The sequence below is a fragment of the Sciurus vulgaris genome (assembly GCF_902686455.1).
Source record: "Sciurus vulgaris genome assembly, chromosome: 16".
NCBI lineage: Eukaryota > Metazoa > Chordata > Mammalia > Rodentia > Sciuridae > Sciurus > Sciurus vulgaris.
In genome coordinates, this window is record NC_136477.1 from 6,152,727 (window position 1) to 6,171,661 (window position 18,935).

Below are 18,935 nucleotides of genomic sequence, written 5' to 3' on the forward strand. Positions count from 1 at the left end.
GGTGTATATTCTCTGTGCTTAATTTTAGCCTTTAGATGCATTCTAGGGGTTCCTGGTAGTAATCTATTATGTGAACTGTCTCTTAAACATTTCTCTCTAAATAATCACAAAGCTCTTTTGTGGCTCTGTCATGAAAATCAGCATTGCCTATTTTTTTATTTTTATTTTTATTTTTATTTTTTTTGGGGTACCGGGGATTGAACTCAGGGGCACTTTACCACTGAACCACATCCCCCAGCCCTGTTTTGTATTTTATTTAGAGACAGGTTCTCACTGAGATGCTTGATGAGATGCTTCTCATCATTGCTGAGGCTGGCTTTGAACTCACAATCCTCCTGTCTCAGCCTCCTTATAGGAGTGCGCCACCGCGCATGGCTAGCATTGCCAATTTTAAAGAGAAAATGTCTCCGAGCTTTTTTGTTTTGAGCCAGGATGCTGTTTTGCTCAAACCCCCTTTTGTCCTACCAGTCAGGGTTTAAGTTAGACATTGTTTTTGCAGTTGCTCTTGCTCTAAGCACCTGATCCCTGCCTTCCCCTTTCTGCTCTAGGTGTCCTGATGAAACAAAGGGAAGATTTCTATTGTCTTTCCTTTAGACCATGCTTATTTTTAATGGAGGTATTATGTGGAACAAACGACTGCTGTGATCACTGGAGTTGCTGAATTGAAAAAGAAAATTGAGAACCAGTGTTATATGATACTTGAATTGGAGATTGCCAGACCATCTTTGAAAGTGACTTTAAGTCCACAGCTACTCAGTTACATCATGACAGCTCATTAATGGAATACGTGACTTAAAGCATTTAACCATAAGGACTGGGCAGAAAAAAATAAAAGATTTCTGAGAGGAAAAAATGATCTTGGGCATTTTAAACTTAGTGTTGTGTTACAATAATTTGAGACCATGGGATCCTCTGTGAATAAAGAAAGCCCAGTACCTGGCTGTTGTGTCCTAACCAGAGAACCTCTAGGTGAGGTGACTGCATCCCAAGCAGTGCTGAACTGCACTAACCCTGAGTAAATACAGAGCCCAGTTTGAGGAAGAAAGGAAGGTCAATGATGTAGTTTACTCACAGTTCAATCCCAGGTTTAGCAGCAGTCAGTTTAACTTATGTAAGCAAAGATTTCTTTAAGCACTTAATCCTTTTGTTATTACTTAATGCATCACTTTAAGTAAATTTCAGATTCTTGCTGACAATAAAACTGAGGCCCAGAGGGCAAATGTAGTCCAATAGAAAGCCTCCACTGGCTCTTAGAGGTAATCTGCTTTGTAGGTTATAGGCATTTTCAGTTTAAATAAAATCCTTACCCAGTCTGTTTGCTTCTTCATATTTTCCTTTGTTGGAAATTCAGCCTGCATTCAGAAAGGCCTATTATGCTAAAGCATTCATTTGTATGAATACTGAAGTTGATCCCCAGTAGTACAGTCTGTGTTACTTACTCTGATCTTTGGCCTAGTTAGAGATCATACTCTTCTGTTATCCATGAATTGGGAACAAGTATGGATTTTGTCATCTTCTAACTTGTTCATTAGGCAAGAGGTTATTGTGTAGAATAATTCCTTTGCTGTTTCAAGTTGTCTTTATGTTACATCAAAGAAAAGCTTTCCAAAATAAAATGTGAATTTATTCTCACTTAGTGTGACTACCTAAGAATTGTCCACTATTAAGTAAAGAAAGATTGACAAAATGACTTTGCCTTGGAGATCAGGGTGCAACTTAGTGATAGAGTGGGTGCTTAGTATGTGTGAGGCTCTGGGTTTCATCCCAGCACCAAGCAAACAAAATAAAAAGATGAAGAAGGGTTTACCACATACATGAATTCTCTTCAGTGAAGTTTTGGCATCTGTATTTCTTCTATTGTTTGTCTTTCAGATTTGAGCAGTAAATGGTAGCACAAAAACAAATGCTCATTGTGATAAAAATTTGTACAAGAGAGAATCACAGTAGCTCCAAGCTGCCTGAGTGCATTTTAGGTTGCTCATCTAATTAACAATATGTTTCATTTTGGAGGCATTACTTTTGTGATCCACTTAAATGTTGGTTAAAATGATTTCTTGGGGCATTTTTTAATGGAAGGTAGAAGTTGACATATTTGGCATTAAAATTTTTGGTCTTAGTTTTTTCATTTAGATGCTTTGATGTTTGAAGCTGCAATTGAATTTGTCTTAGCAGCGTACTTGGAATTTCATGGATTCCAACAATGTTCAGGAGGCGAGAGATGCTGCAAATTCCTCTTTTATAACTTCAAGTTCCACTTCTGTGAGATTGGTGCTGCTACCTGTGTTTGTGATCTGCTCTGGATGATTCACTCTTTTAAACTTCATTTCATGCAATGGATCAGGCTATGCCTTCAAATTCTTGTTGATTTCTGTTATACGAGTCTTTCCATGTTGCAGAACTAAAAGACAAGTGATCTTTCAAAGACTTCATAATTATCTTCCTATAGGGGGAGTATGAATTAGAAACAATTACAGATCCCAGAAGGCTGAACTGATGAAGTCTCTCAGATTAGGGATTGGAATGTTATGAATTTCAAACATGGTTACTTCTGATGATGTTCAAGGACAGTACAACTCATGCTGGAGACATAGCTATACCATTTGGAGGAAAAAAGGGGAAAGTTTTTAAAGTAAATTTTTAGTGTAAAGGATTAAAAGTTAGGTGTGTGCCATCACTACAATGTTAAGTGGGAAAAGTTGTAATTTCGTAACCTGGTATTTTGTTAAAATGGTTATGACTGCGGAAAAAAGTTTGGTTTGGAATTGTTTGTTTTCTAGGTTGCGATAACAATTTTTTGATAAAAGTGTCTTTATGGACACAGGCTAGAAACTTCAAATGCAGCAGAATTGAATTCTGATAACATGGTTACAGCTGTCTTGAATTAGATATTGTGAATTTTTTTTTTTAAGGTTATTAGATGGTAGTATTAGCTGGTAGGAAATAAACCTGGGTGTCTCTTTACTGTTTTGACATTACTTGGCATTTTCATCAAAGTGGAAGCAAGCGCTGCTGGTTCTTGAATGGCTGCTGCTGTTGAAATAGATGGCTAACATGGCCTCAGGTATGGCCACAACATTTTTGGAACTGTTTTACTTTGTAAGTTTAAAATAAAGCCAGTAATATGACTATCCTTTGATGGTGACCATTTTTTAATTACTCATTAGAGTACATACTTCAGAAGTTAACTCTACTGGTCCCATCTATTTCTTCATTTCTTTGCACTGATTCTCCTTTCTTTTCTGTGCAAAGTGCCAGTTTTATAATATTTCAGGAAAGTACAAGGAAGGTGAGGCTGTAGACTTAAACTTCGAACACTGCCGCCTGCCTTAAACCACATTGCAAATCCATAAATATATATGCCCATCAACATGTTAATTTTATTTGTGAAATAATTTTGTTTTTCAATAAAAATATTTCCTTGATATAGTAACGTGAAAATCTTCATAATTTTAATGTTCTTTGAACAAAGGAGTTGGAATAGTCAGGACCTGTCAAGGCCATTGAGTGGGTTAATTTTACCCTTGTACTGCTAAATGAACTGAAGTGAATTGGAGAATGCTTCAACATCAGAAATCCTTAGAAAAAGATTTCTGAGAACAAAAGCCCTTTCTTAACTTTGAAGAGCCTGCTTAGACATTGTTTCTCTAAATTTAAAGCTTTAGGTTTGTTTCTTTGTGCCATTTTCAAGTTCAGCAGCCATTTTGGTGGTTGTCTTGATGGATTCTAATATCTGTTATGGTGGTCATGAATTGGCAATCCAAACCTTGAGGAAAATCTGCGGAAACTTTTGAAATGCTTTGTTCTTTTACCTTTGTGTAGCTTAGAATCATGAATCTGTTTAGTTGCCAACTGAGCCCTAAATTTGAATTTGTGTCCTTTCATTGGGAGGTTTAGAAAGCAGCAAGACTAAAGCCTGACTTAATTCACTGAAGAGAATCCAGATGCTGCTCTTTTTTATGATTGCATATTCAAACATTCTACCTCTAAATTGTGGAGGCCTAGTGTTGTGTATAGAACCAGACAGAATCGGTGGGGCCTGATGCAAAATGAAAATGAGGGGCCTCTTGTTAACAAATTAAGTATTTCAAGATGGCGCTGAAAACATTAAAACAAGCGCAGTTCTCTGTCATTACACAGGTTGCACACTCATGAATCTGACCCTGGGGCTGTGTGTGTGTGTCTTTGAGCGTCTTCATATGCACATCCTTGTATTTATAGCATTTGAGCTCAGTTCAGTGGCATTGCAACCTGTGGATTGTTTATCTGCTTTCACTAGTAAAGAATGTATGTGTAAAACTTCCTCTCTCTCTCTCCAAAAAGTTAATCATGCAGACTTCTTTCCTATAGATTTGGATTGCCTCTAGTCATGAATGAGTATTCCAGGAAGGGAAATTTGGTAATTGAAATCTGTGGAAGTAGCTTGTTTGTGGTGGGAGGAAAATCAAGGACATATTGTTAATGAGTTTTCACCTACTTTTACTGCACACCTGTAATGCCTAGTTTGGTGGCTTAGAGAATATGGAGTGTTTCTGGGCTTTCTTATAAGGCAGAGGCTCCATACAAGGTTGCTGATGATTGTTCTAAATTCCCATTGTTTTCTTGGCTTTTCTCCCTTGGTTTATGTGTCGTCTGGAAACTGATTTGTAGTTGGTGAGGTAACATACGTGGAGCTCTTAATGGACGCTGAAGGAAAGTCAAGGGTAAGTGTCTGAGAGAATTTCTTCTGTGGATTTACTACATGACAAATGTAATTGTATGGTGGCGTGGACTCGAATGAAATCAGGAAGGCAGTGAGTGCTCATGTTACAGTAGCTATGTTTGATTTTGCCAACACTCCAGTGGGATGGGAGGGGGTTTGCAAATGGGAGTCCTGTCCCGCTTTTCCAAATGGCTGGCCAAAAGAGCTTTTTGGTATTCTGTTTGGATGCCCAATTTGGATAACTGGGGACCAATAGCAGCATTGTCTCTTTGTTAACAGAGGAATTGGCTGTGTGTGAATTATGCATGGAATTTTAGCGGTGGTATAATTAATGTAAAACGTGTGTTCTTGTCTAGAAAATGTTATTCTTGGTTGTTTGCTGAATTTGAAAGTTGTGTGAACCAAAGATTCCGAAAAGTTGCCTTTGTGCCAGTAAATTGTAAACCAAATATTATAAACCTGAACGTTCCAAATTGGCCTAGTTTAATGAGAACTAAACTATTTTCTGTCGTGCAATAGAATGGCTTAGAATAATCAAAAGGACGGGCTTAATTTATGGAAGGGACGGATTTAGTAGGAGTACGATAAGGAATTGATTGAGTATAGAGGGAAGCAGATCTAAAGTTTTGTGTGATTTCTTGGAGAACCTGAATTTAGGTCTGCTCATTATAACTTCAGCAACTATAGTGCAATGCTGGTAATGTGCAGGAAAAGGAAATATTAAGGAGCTTTTTTAATAAGGAAGGCATAGGCAAGGCACTTCTGTCAGTTTCCCCTTAGACAGGTTAATTTAAAAAACTAACTTTGTTACATAAATCATATTTAAATTTGTTTATAACTGTCATTGATATTTACTTTTTTTTTTTTTTTTTTTTCGCCTTTCCTTGCTCTTCTGACTGATCTGTGGCTTCATCCAAAGGGATGTGCGTAAGTATTGTCTAGTTACTTATTGGCATTAGACCCTTACAAGTTGTAGGACTGGTTTCACTTACTTCCTTTTGACTCTTTGTAGCGTTGTTGAATTCAAGATGGAAGAGAGTATGAAAAAAGCTGCTGAAGTTCTAAACAAGCATAGTCTGAGTGGAAGACCACTGAAAGTCAAAGAAGTAAGCTCTTTCTTTCTCCTTTCTTTCTTTGTGCTGGGGATGGAACCCAGGGCCTAGTGCTTGCTGGGCAAGTGCGCTACCACTTGTGCTACACCTCCAGCCAAAAGTAAGCTCTTGATAAACACTATGGATACCATGTATAATTTTTTGAGTGTCCTGTTCAGAGTGAGAAGATAAGAGTGGTCCTTGACTGCATGTTATAGTGCAGACCAACCTGTTGTTTTAATAAAGAGAGTTAATCATAGGCTTCAGTCATCACTTCTGTAAGAATTTTGAAATAGCAGCCAAGCAGATCTCAAGTGGCCTAAACTGACTGCTTTCCTTTGGTGAAGTTGTCTTGGGAACACTTAGTGAGTCTCTTTTATTGGTCTGAACGCTTTTATTCAGCATTCTTCTGCTTCTTTTCTTCTCTTCCATGTATGGCATCAGAGATGGAATCCAAGGCCTTGTGCATTCTAGACAGGTGCACCAGCACTAAGCAGTACCCCTAAACTCTTTGTTTTGTTTCTGTTTTTCTTTCTTTTTCCCTCTTGATTTTCTTTTTTCTTTGTTTCTCACTGGAGATTGAACCCAGGGGTGCTTTACTACTGAACTACATCCTAGTTTTTCCCTTTTTTTTTTTTTTTTTTTTGAGATAAGACTCACTGTGAGTTGCTGAGGCTGGCCTTCATCTTGAAATCCTCCTGCCTCAGCCTCCCTTACAGCTGAGATTACAGGTGTGTACCACCACACCTAGCCTCCCCTTTTTTTCTTCTTATTTTTCCCTTTCCCTTTTTTCCTTTTTAAAGTGAGCTCATCATTATTCAAATCATCTTTCGTGTCTTATCCTACTGAATATCTTTAATTTTTTCCTCTGGGAAGAGATATTTTATTGGTGATTAAATCACTCCTTGGTTTCTTTTTGCCTCTTCTTGGGAAGGAGGATCAGTATATTAAGAACTTAGGAAGGAAAGCACGGTTGGAATTTTAAGTTCTTTTGTGTATTGATGGTGGAACATAACAGGACAGAGAATTAAAAAATTGGTCCATACCAGTGCTTCACAAACCTGTTCAGGTGCTGCTAATGTGGTTAAAACTTTACGTACCTAAGTTTGTCATCTAAAGCATTTGAGAGATGGGGCACCTGGGGATATAGAACTGTACCTTTCAAACTTAAAAAAAAAAAATCATTGATAGGTTTTACAGAAATTACACAAACCCCAAGGAATTAATTAGTAAGAGTCAATCATACTAAGACCATGAAGATCTTCCTACAGTCCGGCAGTTCTGTATCAGGTCAGCTAATCATGTCATTTCTGTGCCTTTTGTTTTTTATTTAGTTCATTTGAAGGCAGTATTTTCAGTACCAAATTTTGTGCCTTTTCTTCCTCTCTTGTTTCCTTAGCTGGAACTCTTCCTAGGTTGGTGGTTTAGTTCATTTTAATTTCTTGCTTGTAGATTTGAGAAATGATTTCCAGCAGCTTTTTAATCTCTGAAGTTTTGGCAGCGTCAGTTACGGTGCAAGTATGGTTCTAATCGTCACTGGGTTGGCTCAGTATAACACTTTTGTGCTTGTTTCAGGATCCTGATGGTGAACATGCCAGGAGAGCAATGCAAAAGGTGATGGCTACGACTGGTGGGATGGGTATGGGACCAGGTGGCCCAGGAATGATTAATATCCCACCCAGTATCCTAAATAATCCTAACATCCCAAATGAGATTATCCATGCATTACAGGCTGGAAGACTTGGAAGCACAGTATTTGTAGCAAATGTAAGTAAATGGATACATTGTCTAAAGTAGAAAATGTGCAGAACTTTATGAACTCAGTCTTATCAGTCATATAAAAGTAACTGATATTTGAGAGGAAACAATTAAAGGTCATCTTCTTGATTTATTTAAAAACCAGTATTGGGATTGGACTTTGTCCCTTAGTGACCATTGTGTTCTTAAGTCACTGACCATGGTCCTATTGGGGCTGAACTGACAGAGGTTTGCAGGTGTTTACAAAAGTGACATCTGGGTCTGCATTCTTTTTGGGTTAACTTTGTAGAAAAAGTGATCAGAGACAGTATACTAACACCTGTCTCTTTGTGTCCTGTCCCGGGGTGAGCAGTAATACCTTCCTCATCTGTAAGAGGAAGTATTTTTAGAAGAAAGTGGGTTGTGGGTGGTGGGCTATGGTCAGCCTTTCTGGGGGGGAGGATTAATGTTCAGAAAGTGTAAGTTTGAAAAGTATGAGGAGACTTAGACTCTGTTCTTCCAAGAAAAGAGACAGTAAATAGCTAGTTAAGGCCAGACTTTGTAATTCTGTTTGAAAAATGGGCACTGCAGTGATTAGGTTTTTGTGATATTGCCTGATGCTTGTTTTCAACTAAAGCATTTCTCATTCATGTAGTTAGTGAAAATGTTGCCTTTCTTAAGATGTTTATATTGAGATTTTAACCAACCTCCCTTCTCTTAATTAGCTGGATTATAAAGTTGGCTGGAAGAAACTGAAGGAAGTTTTTAGTATGGCTGGTGTGGTGGTCCGAGCAGACATTCTGGAGGATAAAGATGGGAAAAGTCGTGGAATAGGCACTGTGACTTTTGAACAGTCCATTGAAGCTGTGCAAGCTATATGTATCCTTCTGCAGGAATTTAACTCATGGTGAACAGGGTGGCCACAGCACTGTTAGGTAGTAATTATAAGTTTGTGTAAGGAAGAGATAACTGTGTTCATATTTTCTATGTGACTGGAGGGAATGCATTACTATGGAACTTAAAAGGTTTTGGGCGAAATTGATTCCATAGTGTGTGGATAGAAGAGGTGGTTAGAACATAAACTCCTGTCTGTGAATGTTTTTTTTCTAATGTTTACTTCTTAGAGGAATCTGGGTTTTAATGGAGATGTCCAGAAAAATAACATCATTGGAGAGAAATGGGTTTGATGTTTATACATAATGTCCTTGTCTCTTCAAGTGGATCGACATCATTTTGGAAGAGAAACTTCTTCCTAACTCTGGACTTACCTTACTTAGAGTTGCATTTTTTAAAATCACAGTGGAAGGTGCCACGCATGATTGCAGTCATTAAACTCAGGCAAGACTGTCACTGAGTATCTCACCCAGAAAACATGGTACTTCAGAAAGGTAGTTCACCTGGCCTATTGAATTCATACAGAAAACCATGATGCAACTGTTTATGAGGATCTTTGGTAAAAAGTATAAGGTTTTGAATTGAAATTGCTTATAATTCACCAGTTAGAGGGGTTGGTAGCAGTGTAGTATTTTTCTTTTGTATTTGTTTTGCTGTGCATAGTTTAACATTTGTAAGAAATAGCCTTAATTGTAACATCAGCTATGTTTAACGGCCAATTGCTATTTGATAGACCAATGCACGTCAAAATGGTAAGTTAATAAAATCTTTCTTTATCATACACTCAAGTTTAGCAAAATTGTGGCATTGAGTGTACATATAATCCCTATACTAAACAACAGATTAGTCTAAATTTAATAGGGTATAGTATGTTGAACACATTTATGATATAACTTTTGCTCATGCAGCTCGTTTCTAGATTTTTCTTCTTTACAAAGTTGGCTATTATTGGCATGTTCAGGAAGTCAGTTGAGTATCCTGAATGATCAAGTGATCAATTTAAAAGAATGGTTATATATGTGGGTTCCTAGTTTTCAAAGTATAATATGTTTGATTAGCATTATATCTGTGAATGTAATTAAGACTTTGATTCAAAGACAGCTTTTAAAGGTCTTTTGGAGTATTTCAGTCCTAACAAACATTGACTCTTCTGTGGCAGTGCCAAAGATAATAGTTTGTACAGACATGACCAGAACATGCTGTGGGCAATCTAGGACTCAACAGGAAGAAGATAAGGAACTATAAAGCAAATTTTTAGTTTCCTTAAATATTTACTTTAGTTTTTTGAATAGATAATGGATTCACATGACTCAAAAGTCAAAAGGCATGAAAAGAGTATGAGAGTTTCACTGGTATTTCTTGCTCAGGAACCTGGTCATTTCGTCCCCACCTTCAATAATGCACTTGTGTTTTTTTTTTACCCTTTGCCTTGACAACAAGGTGATAAGTGTGCTCATATGTGCCTTATCACTGTTGCATAGCGTTCCGTGGCATAAATAAATGTAACATAATTTATTTAACCAGTTCCATAACAACACACGTTGTTCCTCTTTGACTGTTGTAAACAGTACTTCAGTGTATGCTGAGATATATTCATTTTTCTTTCAGGATGAGAGGGCCTTACCAAAGGGAGACTTTTTCCCTCCTGAACGTCCACAGCAACTTCCCCGTAAGTATTTCAGTTATACTAATCAGTAAACTATGCTACAGTTACACTTGAACTTGTCAGGTTATCCTGAAGCTCTCTTGACCAGTTCTTTTCAGTAGATTTTTCAGAGTGAGAAATGAGCAGAGAAATTCACAACCTAAGAAGGGTTGTTAGGAGGATTTTGTGGTAAGGCAGACTGCCAAGATGTAGAGGATGGATGTTGTTAGGCATTTTTGAAAGTGTCCTGGGGAAGGAAGAACAAGAATCTGCAAAGGGAATTAAAGCCAGGTTGTACTGAGAGTCAAAATACATTGGTGGTTACCATATGGCCCAGCAGTTACCTCCAGGTATGATCCAAGAGAATTAAAATTGTACATCATAGCAGCATTGATCATGAGAGCCAAAAAGTCATGATGTGACCTGTTAGATGATAAATAGGTAAATGAAATGTAGCAAATTCATGTGACGAACCATTTGCCATAAAAGGAAGGAAATACTAATAAATGTATAGGCAAATTTTGATTGCATCTTTAGGAAATGCCCAGAATAGCAAATTCCATGAAGGCAGGAAGTAGATTAGTGGTGCTGGTGCTGGGGAGGATTAAGTGAGGTGTAACTGCTAGTGGAATGGAGTTTCTTTTGGGATGATGAAAATGTTTTGAAATTAATTGACAGCCATAGCTGCATAGCTCTGAATATGTCCCTGAATTCTGTCGATGTAAAGAGATAACCATGTACTTCCCCCCCCCCCCCCAACCGTGGACTTTCTATGAGGAGTAAAAAAAGGAAATAACTGTTTGCAACATCTAGGTGAAAATCTGTCTTGTGACAGGGAAAGCAAGTTGGGTGTGGTTGAGTGGTGCTAATCAGCATGGCGTTCTAGCAGGTGGGAGTCTGAGAACTGACTGTAGTGGTAGTGAGGTAGAGGTAGTATAGTGGTAGAGGTAGTGAGGGCCTGTGGCAGCATGCAGTCTTGGGGAGTTGGTGGTATAGGCAGGGATAGCCTATGGCACGAAGGCTGGTGGTGAGTATGAGATCTGTGTTCTGTGTGAGGGAGGACAACAGCCTTACAGGTGGGCAGGGGACTGGCTGGTTGGAAGGAGGGCCCGTGAGTAGCAGCTTTGGTCTGCAGCAGGGCTAGCTCCAGCCAGTCCTTTATGATAGAGATTGAATAGGAGCCTAAACTAAAGCACCAAGTGTGTGAGGTTGGGGCTTACTGGGAATTTCTACCATTGAGCCCCAGCCCTTTTATTTTGAGACAGTGTCTCACTAAGTTGATACTGTAGGCGTTGAACTTGGCAGTCCTGCTGCCTCAGCCCCTGAGTTGTTGGGCCACTACACCTGGCTAGAGGTAAATCTTTTCTTTTCTCTTTTTTCGTGCATGTTGGGGATTGAACCCAGGGCCTTGTGTTTGTGAAGCAAGCACTCTAACAACTGAGCTATATCCCCAGCCTAGAATAGGAAATTAGTGGGCTGTGGTTTTAGCTCAGTGGAAGAGCACTTGCGTAGCATGCGTGAGGCATTGAATTCGATTCTCAGCACTGCATATAACTAAATACAAGTCTATGGACAACTAAAACAAAACAAAACAAAACAAAAAATACCCAGGAGATTAGAACTGGGGATGTAGCTCTCTGGCACTTGCCTAGGAGGCTCTGGATTTAATCCCCGCTACCACACACACATGCATAAGATTACCAGTAAAGAACAGGAAATTAGGGTTGGGGATGTAGCTCAGTGGTATAGAGTGCCATGCTTGTGTGAGGCCCGGGGTTTTGTCCCCAGTACCAAGAGTACCAAAAGCAAATAGGATATTGGCTTAATATGTTGAAAGGTACCATTATTTAGAGAGGGACCACATTTTCTTATCTTAACACACCCACTTCCAAGTAAATGATCACTTTCCCTGGCTCCTGTTTACTCTTGTGCCTGAAGAAGTAGGAGGAATAGGTGCATTGGGCCACGGGGAGCCCATTACTCCTGACTCTTGGTCTCTCAGCACAGTTCAGATGGTCAGCTTCAAAGTCTAATTGCTTTGGGAATAAGTCAATTTGGTTATTTCTTGCTACTGTTGCTATGCAATTAAAAACAGGGATGTTAATCAGATAAATACCTGGGAACTTGTGAAAGTTCTTTTTGTTGTTGTTGTTGTTTTTCATCTCATTTTGTTTAGGCCTCAGACCAGGGTTATGCAAAGCATTATAGGTATCAGGTCTTTTTTTGACTGTTTCCATAGACCAGTTTATCTGTATTCTTTGTGTCCCTGTTTGTGCTTGTGGGGCATGGAGCGGAGGGTAAGTTGCAATTTGAGTTAGGAAGCTTAGGAGGCAGGGAGATAGGTTTTTTGAATATTAGATTCATTTTTATTAAAGTACCCAGTTTTATAGTGGGCACAGTGTATAAATTGGTTTTCTCGAGATTTCTTTGGGCTCCCAGGAGGTCAGGAGGGTGAGTGTTGGTACCCGTGTTTGTGCTGCTTGCCACCTGATGTCTGAGTTACTTTTTTTTTTTTTTTTTTTTTTTTTTTTTTTTTTTGGTTCTGAGAATTGAACTCTGGGTCTCATGCAGGCTCTATTGATGAGCTACATTTCTAACCTTTTAATTTTATTTTGAGACAGCATCTTGCTAAGTTGCCTGGGCTGTTCTCAAACTTGTGATCCTTCTTCTTCTCTTCCCAGGTAATTGGGATTACAGGTATACCTCGCGCATCCAGCTATGAGTCACTTTTTTTTTTTTTTTTTTTTTTTGATTAAACATTTCTCAATTTATGGCGTAGGCATACAAATAGGTGCTCAAGATTCTTAGCTCAAGATTTGTTAGTTCTTCCTGGCAGCTTTGAAGTGAATTGATTTTTTTTTTTTTTTTTTTTTTTTTTTAACTGCTTTTGTTGTGTAGTACACATCATAAACTCCAACCTGTGATCACATGTAAATAGCTATACCTTAATAACGGGCAGTACTTGCCAGTTGTGGTGGTGTCGTATACCTGTAATCCCAGCAACTCATGAGGCTGAGGTAGGAGGAGCACACGTTCTAGGCCAGCCTGGACAACTTAGCAAGGCCCTATCTAAAAAAAAAAAAAAAAAAAAAAAAAACAGATAAAAAAGGCTGGGTTGGGGGATGTAGCTCAGTGGTGGAACACCCCTAGGTTCATTTTCCAGTACTGCAAAATAAAAGGGAGTGTATAAGTGTTGAAATCTGAATCAAGTATTGAGTTTGCATGGGCTCAGCAAGTGAGTGAGACAGCTATAACTCAAGACTCTTGCCGCAGGTTGAGGGTCAAGTGCTACTAAGAAGGCTGCTAAGACTCTCTTTTTTTCCTTCCAGATGGACTTGGTGGTATTGGCATGGGGTTAGGACCAGGAGGGCAGCCTATTGATGCCAATCACCTGAACAAAGGCATTGGAATGGGAAACATAGGGCCTGCAGGTGAGAATTACAGTGTACCTTTATTGGGGTTATTTTGGGAAGTTAAAATTATTGAAGTTAATTATTGGGATAAGTATTTCAAATGGAATAAAGATTTAATCAGGACAGGATTCTCTCCTTGTTTATCTCGGCCTTGTTTTGATAAATAGTATTGATAAGCAGTATTTTTTTTTTTTTTTAACTGAGTTAAATCCTTTTTTTAAAAAGCCATTTTATTTTCATACCCTTTCATTTTATCCTCATAATGACTTTCCAAGCTGAGATAGTTACACCATTTGATGAAAGGAGGCTAGCCAGAGAGTTAGTTGGTCTTGCCCAAGGTCACACTATCGATGACAGACTGCATTTTTCCTGACAATGGAACCATAGCAGTGCTGTGATACCCTGTCAAGTTTGATACCTAGACCACCTTGGGCTCTCGCCTGTTGTTGTCATGACTTCTTTTAGAAGTAGAAACATTGACAGATGCAAGAAGGTATGGAGGGCTTCACTGCATAACATAGCTATCACAAGGAAAAATGATGAACATACATCTTTACCTTTAACAGGGATTTTATGAAAAGTTCACTTCTGTTCCATAAAATAAAATTCTAAAAATTGAGTGTTTCATAATCTGTGTCTGATAATTATAGTCCATATTTAATACTATTCAATTTGGTTATTTAATAAAAATGTAGACCCTACAGAATTTTAACCCCCATAATGATTATTCAGATAAAAAACTTAGAATAATTTGCTTGGGATGTCATCTTTGGCAGCTGAAGTGGTAGGGGCCTCCCCCCCACACCTTTGACAAAATATATTCATCATCAGAAATATTTTTTTTGTTTATTGATTTGGAATTTTGTGCTTTTTAAGTTTAAACACTACTGCTTTGACATAATTTTAGTTTGCATTGACTTTTTCTTTTTAAGGAATGGGAATGGAAGGCATAGGATTTGGAATAAATAAAATGGGAGGTAAGAAATTTAAAATGAAGTACAAATATAATTACTTTTAGGTATGGTTTTCCTTTTTTCCCCCTCTTTTCTTTCCTGTCTCTTAAACCCTGCATGAAATTCTCACTTTGGTTTCTAAAAGGTTTGGTCTACAAATTACTTTTCTTACCTGCCCATTGTTCCAGTGGGTGTTGGCTTTTGGTTCTGGCTTTCTCCCTAGTTAGCTCTGTGACCTTGGGCAACTCACTCCATCTCTCTGGACCTCTTTTTGCTTGTGTATTCATTGAGGGGGTTGGATCAGATTAGCTTTTGAGGATGGTGGTTTTTAAACAAGGGAACCAGTATTTTTTGTTTTTCAAAAGCCCTTTAACTTGGTAAGTTCTTGGCAGAGAATGCCTAAGGTGAAACATGTGAAAACCTCCCCCTTACTCTAATCATTCTCTTCAGCCTCCTTGGGATGGCACTACAATGCAGATCTCTCTTGCAGGCATGGAGGGACCCTTTGGTGGTGGTATGGAAAACATGGGGCGATTTGGATCTGGGATGAACATGGGCCGAATAAATGGTAAGATTAATATTTCCTCCTCCTTAACACCTGTCCTTTGCTGACTGGGGCTCTCAGGTGACCTTTAGCCTGCAGGCCCACTGTGAATGACGTCCCCTCTTGCTTCGCTACTGAATCTTTGGATTGCCTTAAATATTTCAATAGCTAGACTTAATTGGACTTAATAGAAGGCTTACTTTTAGTCACTAAACTCTTAAGTTGCCCCATGTTCTGTGTCTTCCCAGTAATTATTTACTAAAGATTTAAAGCTCTTCATATTGCCTTCAGCACTCAAGCATGTAGACTTCTGTGGTTATGTTTTACACACCCTAAAAATGGTCTCTGAGTAGAAGGGATTCTTTGAAATTTTTTATCAAGTTTGTCTCAGGAGTGCTGGGATGGGTAGTTCTTGATAATCTGCCCTGATGATTCCATGTTGTGGAGAGAGACACATAAAAACCATAGACTCCTTTAATTTGGCATTTACATAGCACAACTTCTGTTATGCTGTTATTCAAATCTTAAAGCCCTCCCGACCTCTTAACAGAGTGTAATGACGATGATTATAATATGTTCCAATAGTTCTTGCAAGAACCACATGACATGTAGGTACTGTTTTCCCCATTCATCAAAAACTGGGGCACAGAGAGTGACTTGCCTAGGGTCATGTGGCTAGTAAATGGTAGTGCCTGGATGTCAACCCAGGCTGGCTCCAGAGCCTGGCTTTTCATCATGCCTCAATCCTGCCTTTTGGAACTGCCTCCAGCACAGCGTTATCCCTAGGGCTGAGAAACCAGAAGTCGTTCTTTTGAAATCGTCTGTATGCTGGTTGATTCTTTGACCCTCGTTTGCTGGAAAACTGATGCTTTATACATAAAACTTACTGGAAGGGAAAGTAATTGAGAATTTAGGTTTAAATGTTTGCTGGTCTGTAGTAATGTGAAAACAATATAGAGCAAGTGTCTTACCAGAGTAGATGGTCAAACTGTCCTGATGAACAGACCAGACTGCGCTTCTTCCAGAGCATAGGAAACTAAGTGGAAAGGGTTTTTGTTGCTTTCTTGGGTGCCTTGTTTTAGAAGGTAGTGGAAAGATGGTAGGAAGATGATCACCGTTGAGTAATGCAAGGACAGAGGTCCATGTTTCCTGTGTGCTTTAAGGTTTGCCTGTTGTTTGTGTGTGTGTATTTTAATAAAAAGTGAGTTTGGGAAGTCTGGTTTGATAAAATGTTGACTAAGAACAGATCAGTTATTAGAAGAAAAATTGGTTGTTGCTCTGGGGAGTGGAGTTGTACGACTTTGAAATAGATGAAAACCAGGAATGGGACAGCCCTGGGACCTCTGCCGAGTTTGTGAATTGAGTCTTCTGTAAGCTAAGGTAGCAGGTGTAATCCATCAGTTAAGAATTCTGAGCCTGGTCATAAAAGAAACAAAAATGGAGCCTGTGTTCTTAGACTTTGTTCTTAGATGTAGAAACTTGGTTTCCTCCCTCTCTGTCCTCTGCAGTAGAGAACAGGGACTTCCTTATACTGGATTTGGGTTTTGAGATTTGGGTGAAACTCTGGAGCCCTTGGGTATTGCATCAAAGGAAAATTAAAATCACACTGTGAAAAATTGATAGATGTTTTGAATTTAAATTTAGTTGATGATCATATTGCATCAATTGTGGTCCCAGGTGCTTGATGTTAGACTGGATTATAAGTGAACCTTTTTCAGGGCCAATAAATCAGTTAGTATACTTCTAATTTTGATAGGATGGCAATGAAAATTTAAATGATTGTTAGATATCGAATATAGATGTTTAATGCAATATTTGATAGTGAAATTCTCTTCTTTTTGGGGGGGGCTGGGGGAGTGAATTCAAGTTCACATAGGATTCCCTGCCCTGTTGGCAGTTGGGAAGATGGTTTCCAAGGTCTTTACCCATGCATTAAGACATGCATATTGTAAGGAAAAATGCAGCTCAGCTCGGGACCTGCGGCAGTTCCAGCTCCGACAGAACTGGCGCTCCGGATGCCTGGTCTCAGTTGCGTCTCGACAATAGCTCCCAGAAAAATCCACGGCAGACACAGGGCCTCACATAAGAGACTTTATTATGCGGACCACTAGAGTGTCCGCTCTGGGGAGAAAAGAAAGGAAAAGAGAAAGATGGCGTGGACTCTTCTCCCAGATATTGGAATCTTCCGGGCTGGAAGGAACCAGTAGCAGAGGAGAATACTTGCAAGCTAGTTGATGAACCAATAGCTAGCTAGCATGTTAGGACTTAACGTGGGAAGCAGGAAATGGCTGTAGCATAGGCTGGAAAAATCTGTAACGTGAGAGGCGGGCGGAGCACAGATTGACAAGTGGTTGGGAGGCGGGGAGAAATGGCTGCACCTGAAAGGGCGGAGTATCGGTTTTGTATTACACACGACTTTTCCTTATCCGAGGAGGGTGGTTACAGTCTTCACAGGCTGATCAGAGGGGTTAAAGGAGAGCAACAGCTCCCTGATGATTAGGCCATTTGTGATTTCTTTTTGGTTAAATCATGACCTCTACCCATCACCCTCAGACTTGTACAAGTGAGATACATTTTGAGTAGATAGCACCCCACTAACCTATGGGGTTCACTTTGGGTTTGTTTCAAACTGTGCTTAAGTCAACCATTGCCAGAGCCTTTATTTTATAATGCTAGCCTGAGCCTGCTTTCACATCTCTTTTTAAATTGCTATTCCTTGAAAGGGTAGGGATACAAGTTACATGTAAATATTTTTTTGTAGTTGTATCATAAAATGTGTCCTGCTTATGTGGTACTTGTAAGGAGTGAGATTGATAATACTGGATTATTGAAGGACCTCTGAGTATGGGAGGGAGATGTGGTGTGATATATTTGAATCTTGGATGAGAAGGCTGTACATGAAAGAAGTAGCTAACAATAGGAGTCATGAAAGGCTTACTCAAGTGGATGTCAGTTGTGGTGGGCCATTTTCCCACAGAAGGTCAGAACTTTGTTTTTAAAAGACATTTTTTAAAAAGGGCTGGAGATATAGTTCAGTTGATAGAGTGCTTGCCTCACATGCGCAAGGCCCTGGGTTCAATCCCTAGCACCACAAAAAACAAAACAAAACAAAACAAAAACAGAAGCCAGGTAGAGCTCTTGCCCAGCATGTGTGAGGCACTGGGTTCGGTCCTCAGTACCACATAAAAAAAATAAATAAAGCAAAGGTATTGTGTCCATTTACAACTAAAAATATTTAAAAACAAAAAACAGAAGCCAGGTGTGCTGGCATACATCTATAATCCCAGCAGCTCTGGTGGCTCAGGCAGGATGATTGCAAATTCAAGACTAGCCTCAGCAACTTAGGGAGATCCCGTCTGAAAACAAAAAGTACTGGAAATGTAGCTCAGTGAAAAAGCACCCTTGAGTTCAACCCCCTAAACAACCCCCGGACACACACACACACAAAGAAAAAAAAGAGGGAGGGGGAAAGAAGTTGTCCAAATCCCATTTTGTAGATGGGACCAATGCAGTAGTCAGCGGAGAAGTCTTATATGCATACATATTTCTTTGTTCTGTTTGGGTGTGCTTTTGTGTTAGAGCAACCTTCCCTTTACCCTCACTAGTCAGGTAACACAAGGGCCAAAGGTGGTGGTGAGGATTATTCAGTACAATAACAATAGTTCTATGCAGGGAATGTCTTAAGTACCCAGTAGATGTTACTTGTTAACTTTACATTGACAGGGTCTTCTGCAGCTTACTTTTGACTCTGTATGCACTGCAGGTGACGTACTAAGTACTGTGGTAGTAAGTGCATGGTATACCTGTTGTGCAGTTGTAGTAGACATTGTAGATATGTCCTTTTCAGGAATTTGTGACTTTCACTTTTTAAGAAATGAAGGTCTAATGATGGTTTTCTACAGAAGAGTTACATAGGCCGACTTGGTAGTGGCTGTTGTGTATGTAGTTCTTGTTTTGTT

General features: G+C 39.2%; 1 protein-coding gene across 6 annotated transcripts in view; it reads left to right on the forward strand.

Annotated features, from left to right (window-relative positions):
- The window catches only part of HNRNPM (heterogeneous nuclear ribonucleoprotein M), a 28,257-nt gene continuing 9,322 nt past the window's right edge, over positions 1–18,935 (forward strand). Inside the window, exons 1-9 of one of the 6 annotated variants that reach the window (XM_079115549.1) lie at positions 2–5,805; positions 7,366–7,404; positions 7,522–7,557; positions 8,253–8,406; positions 9,124–9,173; positions 10,030–10,090; positions 13,396–13,497; positions 14,412–14,456; positions 14,923–15,000. In XM_079115549.1, the coding sequence (XP_078971675.1) occupies positions 5,728–5,805; positions 7,366–7,404; positions 7,522–7,557; positions 8,253–8,406; positions 9,124–9,173; positions 10,030–10,090; positions 13,396–13,497; positions 14,412–14,456; positions 14,923–15,000 (643 nt within the window). In that variant the 5' untranslated portion in view covers positions 2–5,727. Of the gene's footprint in view, positions 5,806–7,365; positions 7,558–8,252; positions 8,407–9,123; positions 9,174–10,029; positions 10,091–13,395; positions 13,498–14,411; positions 14,457–14,922; positions 15,001–18,935 lie in introns of all 6 variants that reach the window. The other 5 variants (XM_079115545.1, XM_079115547.1, XM_079115544.1 and 2 more) reach the window with 5 other exon arrangements.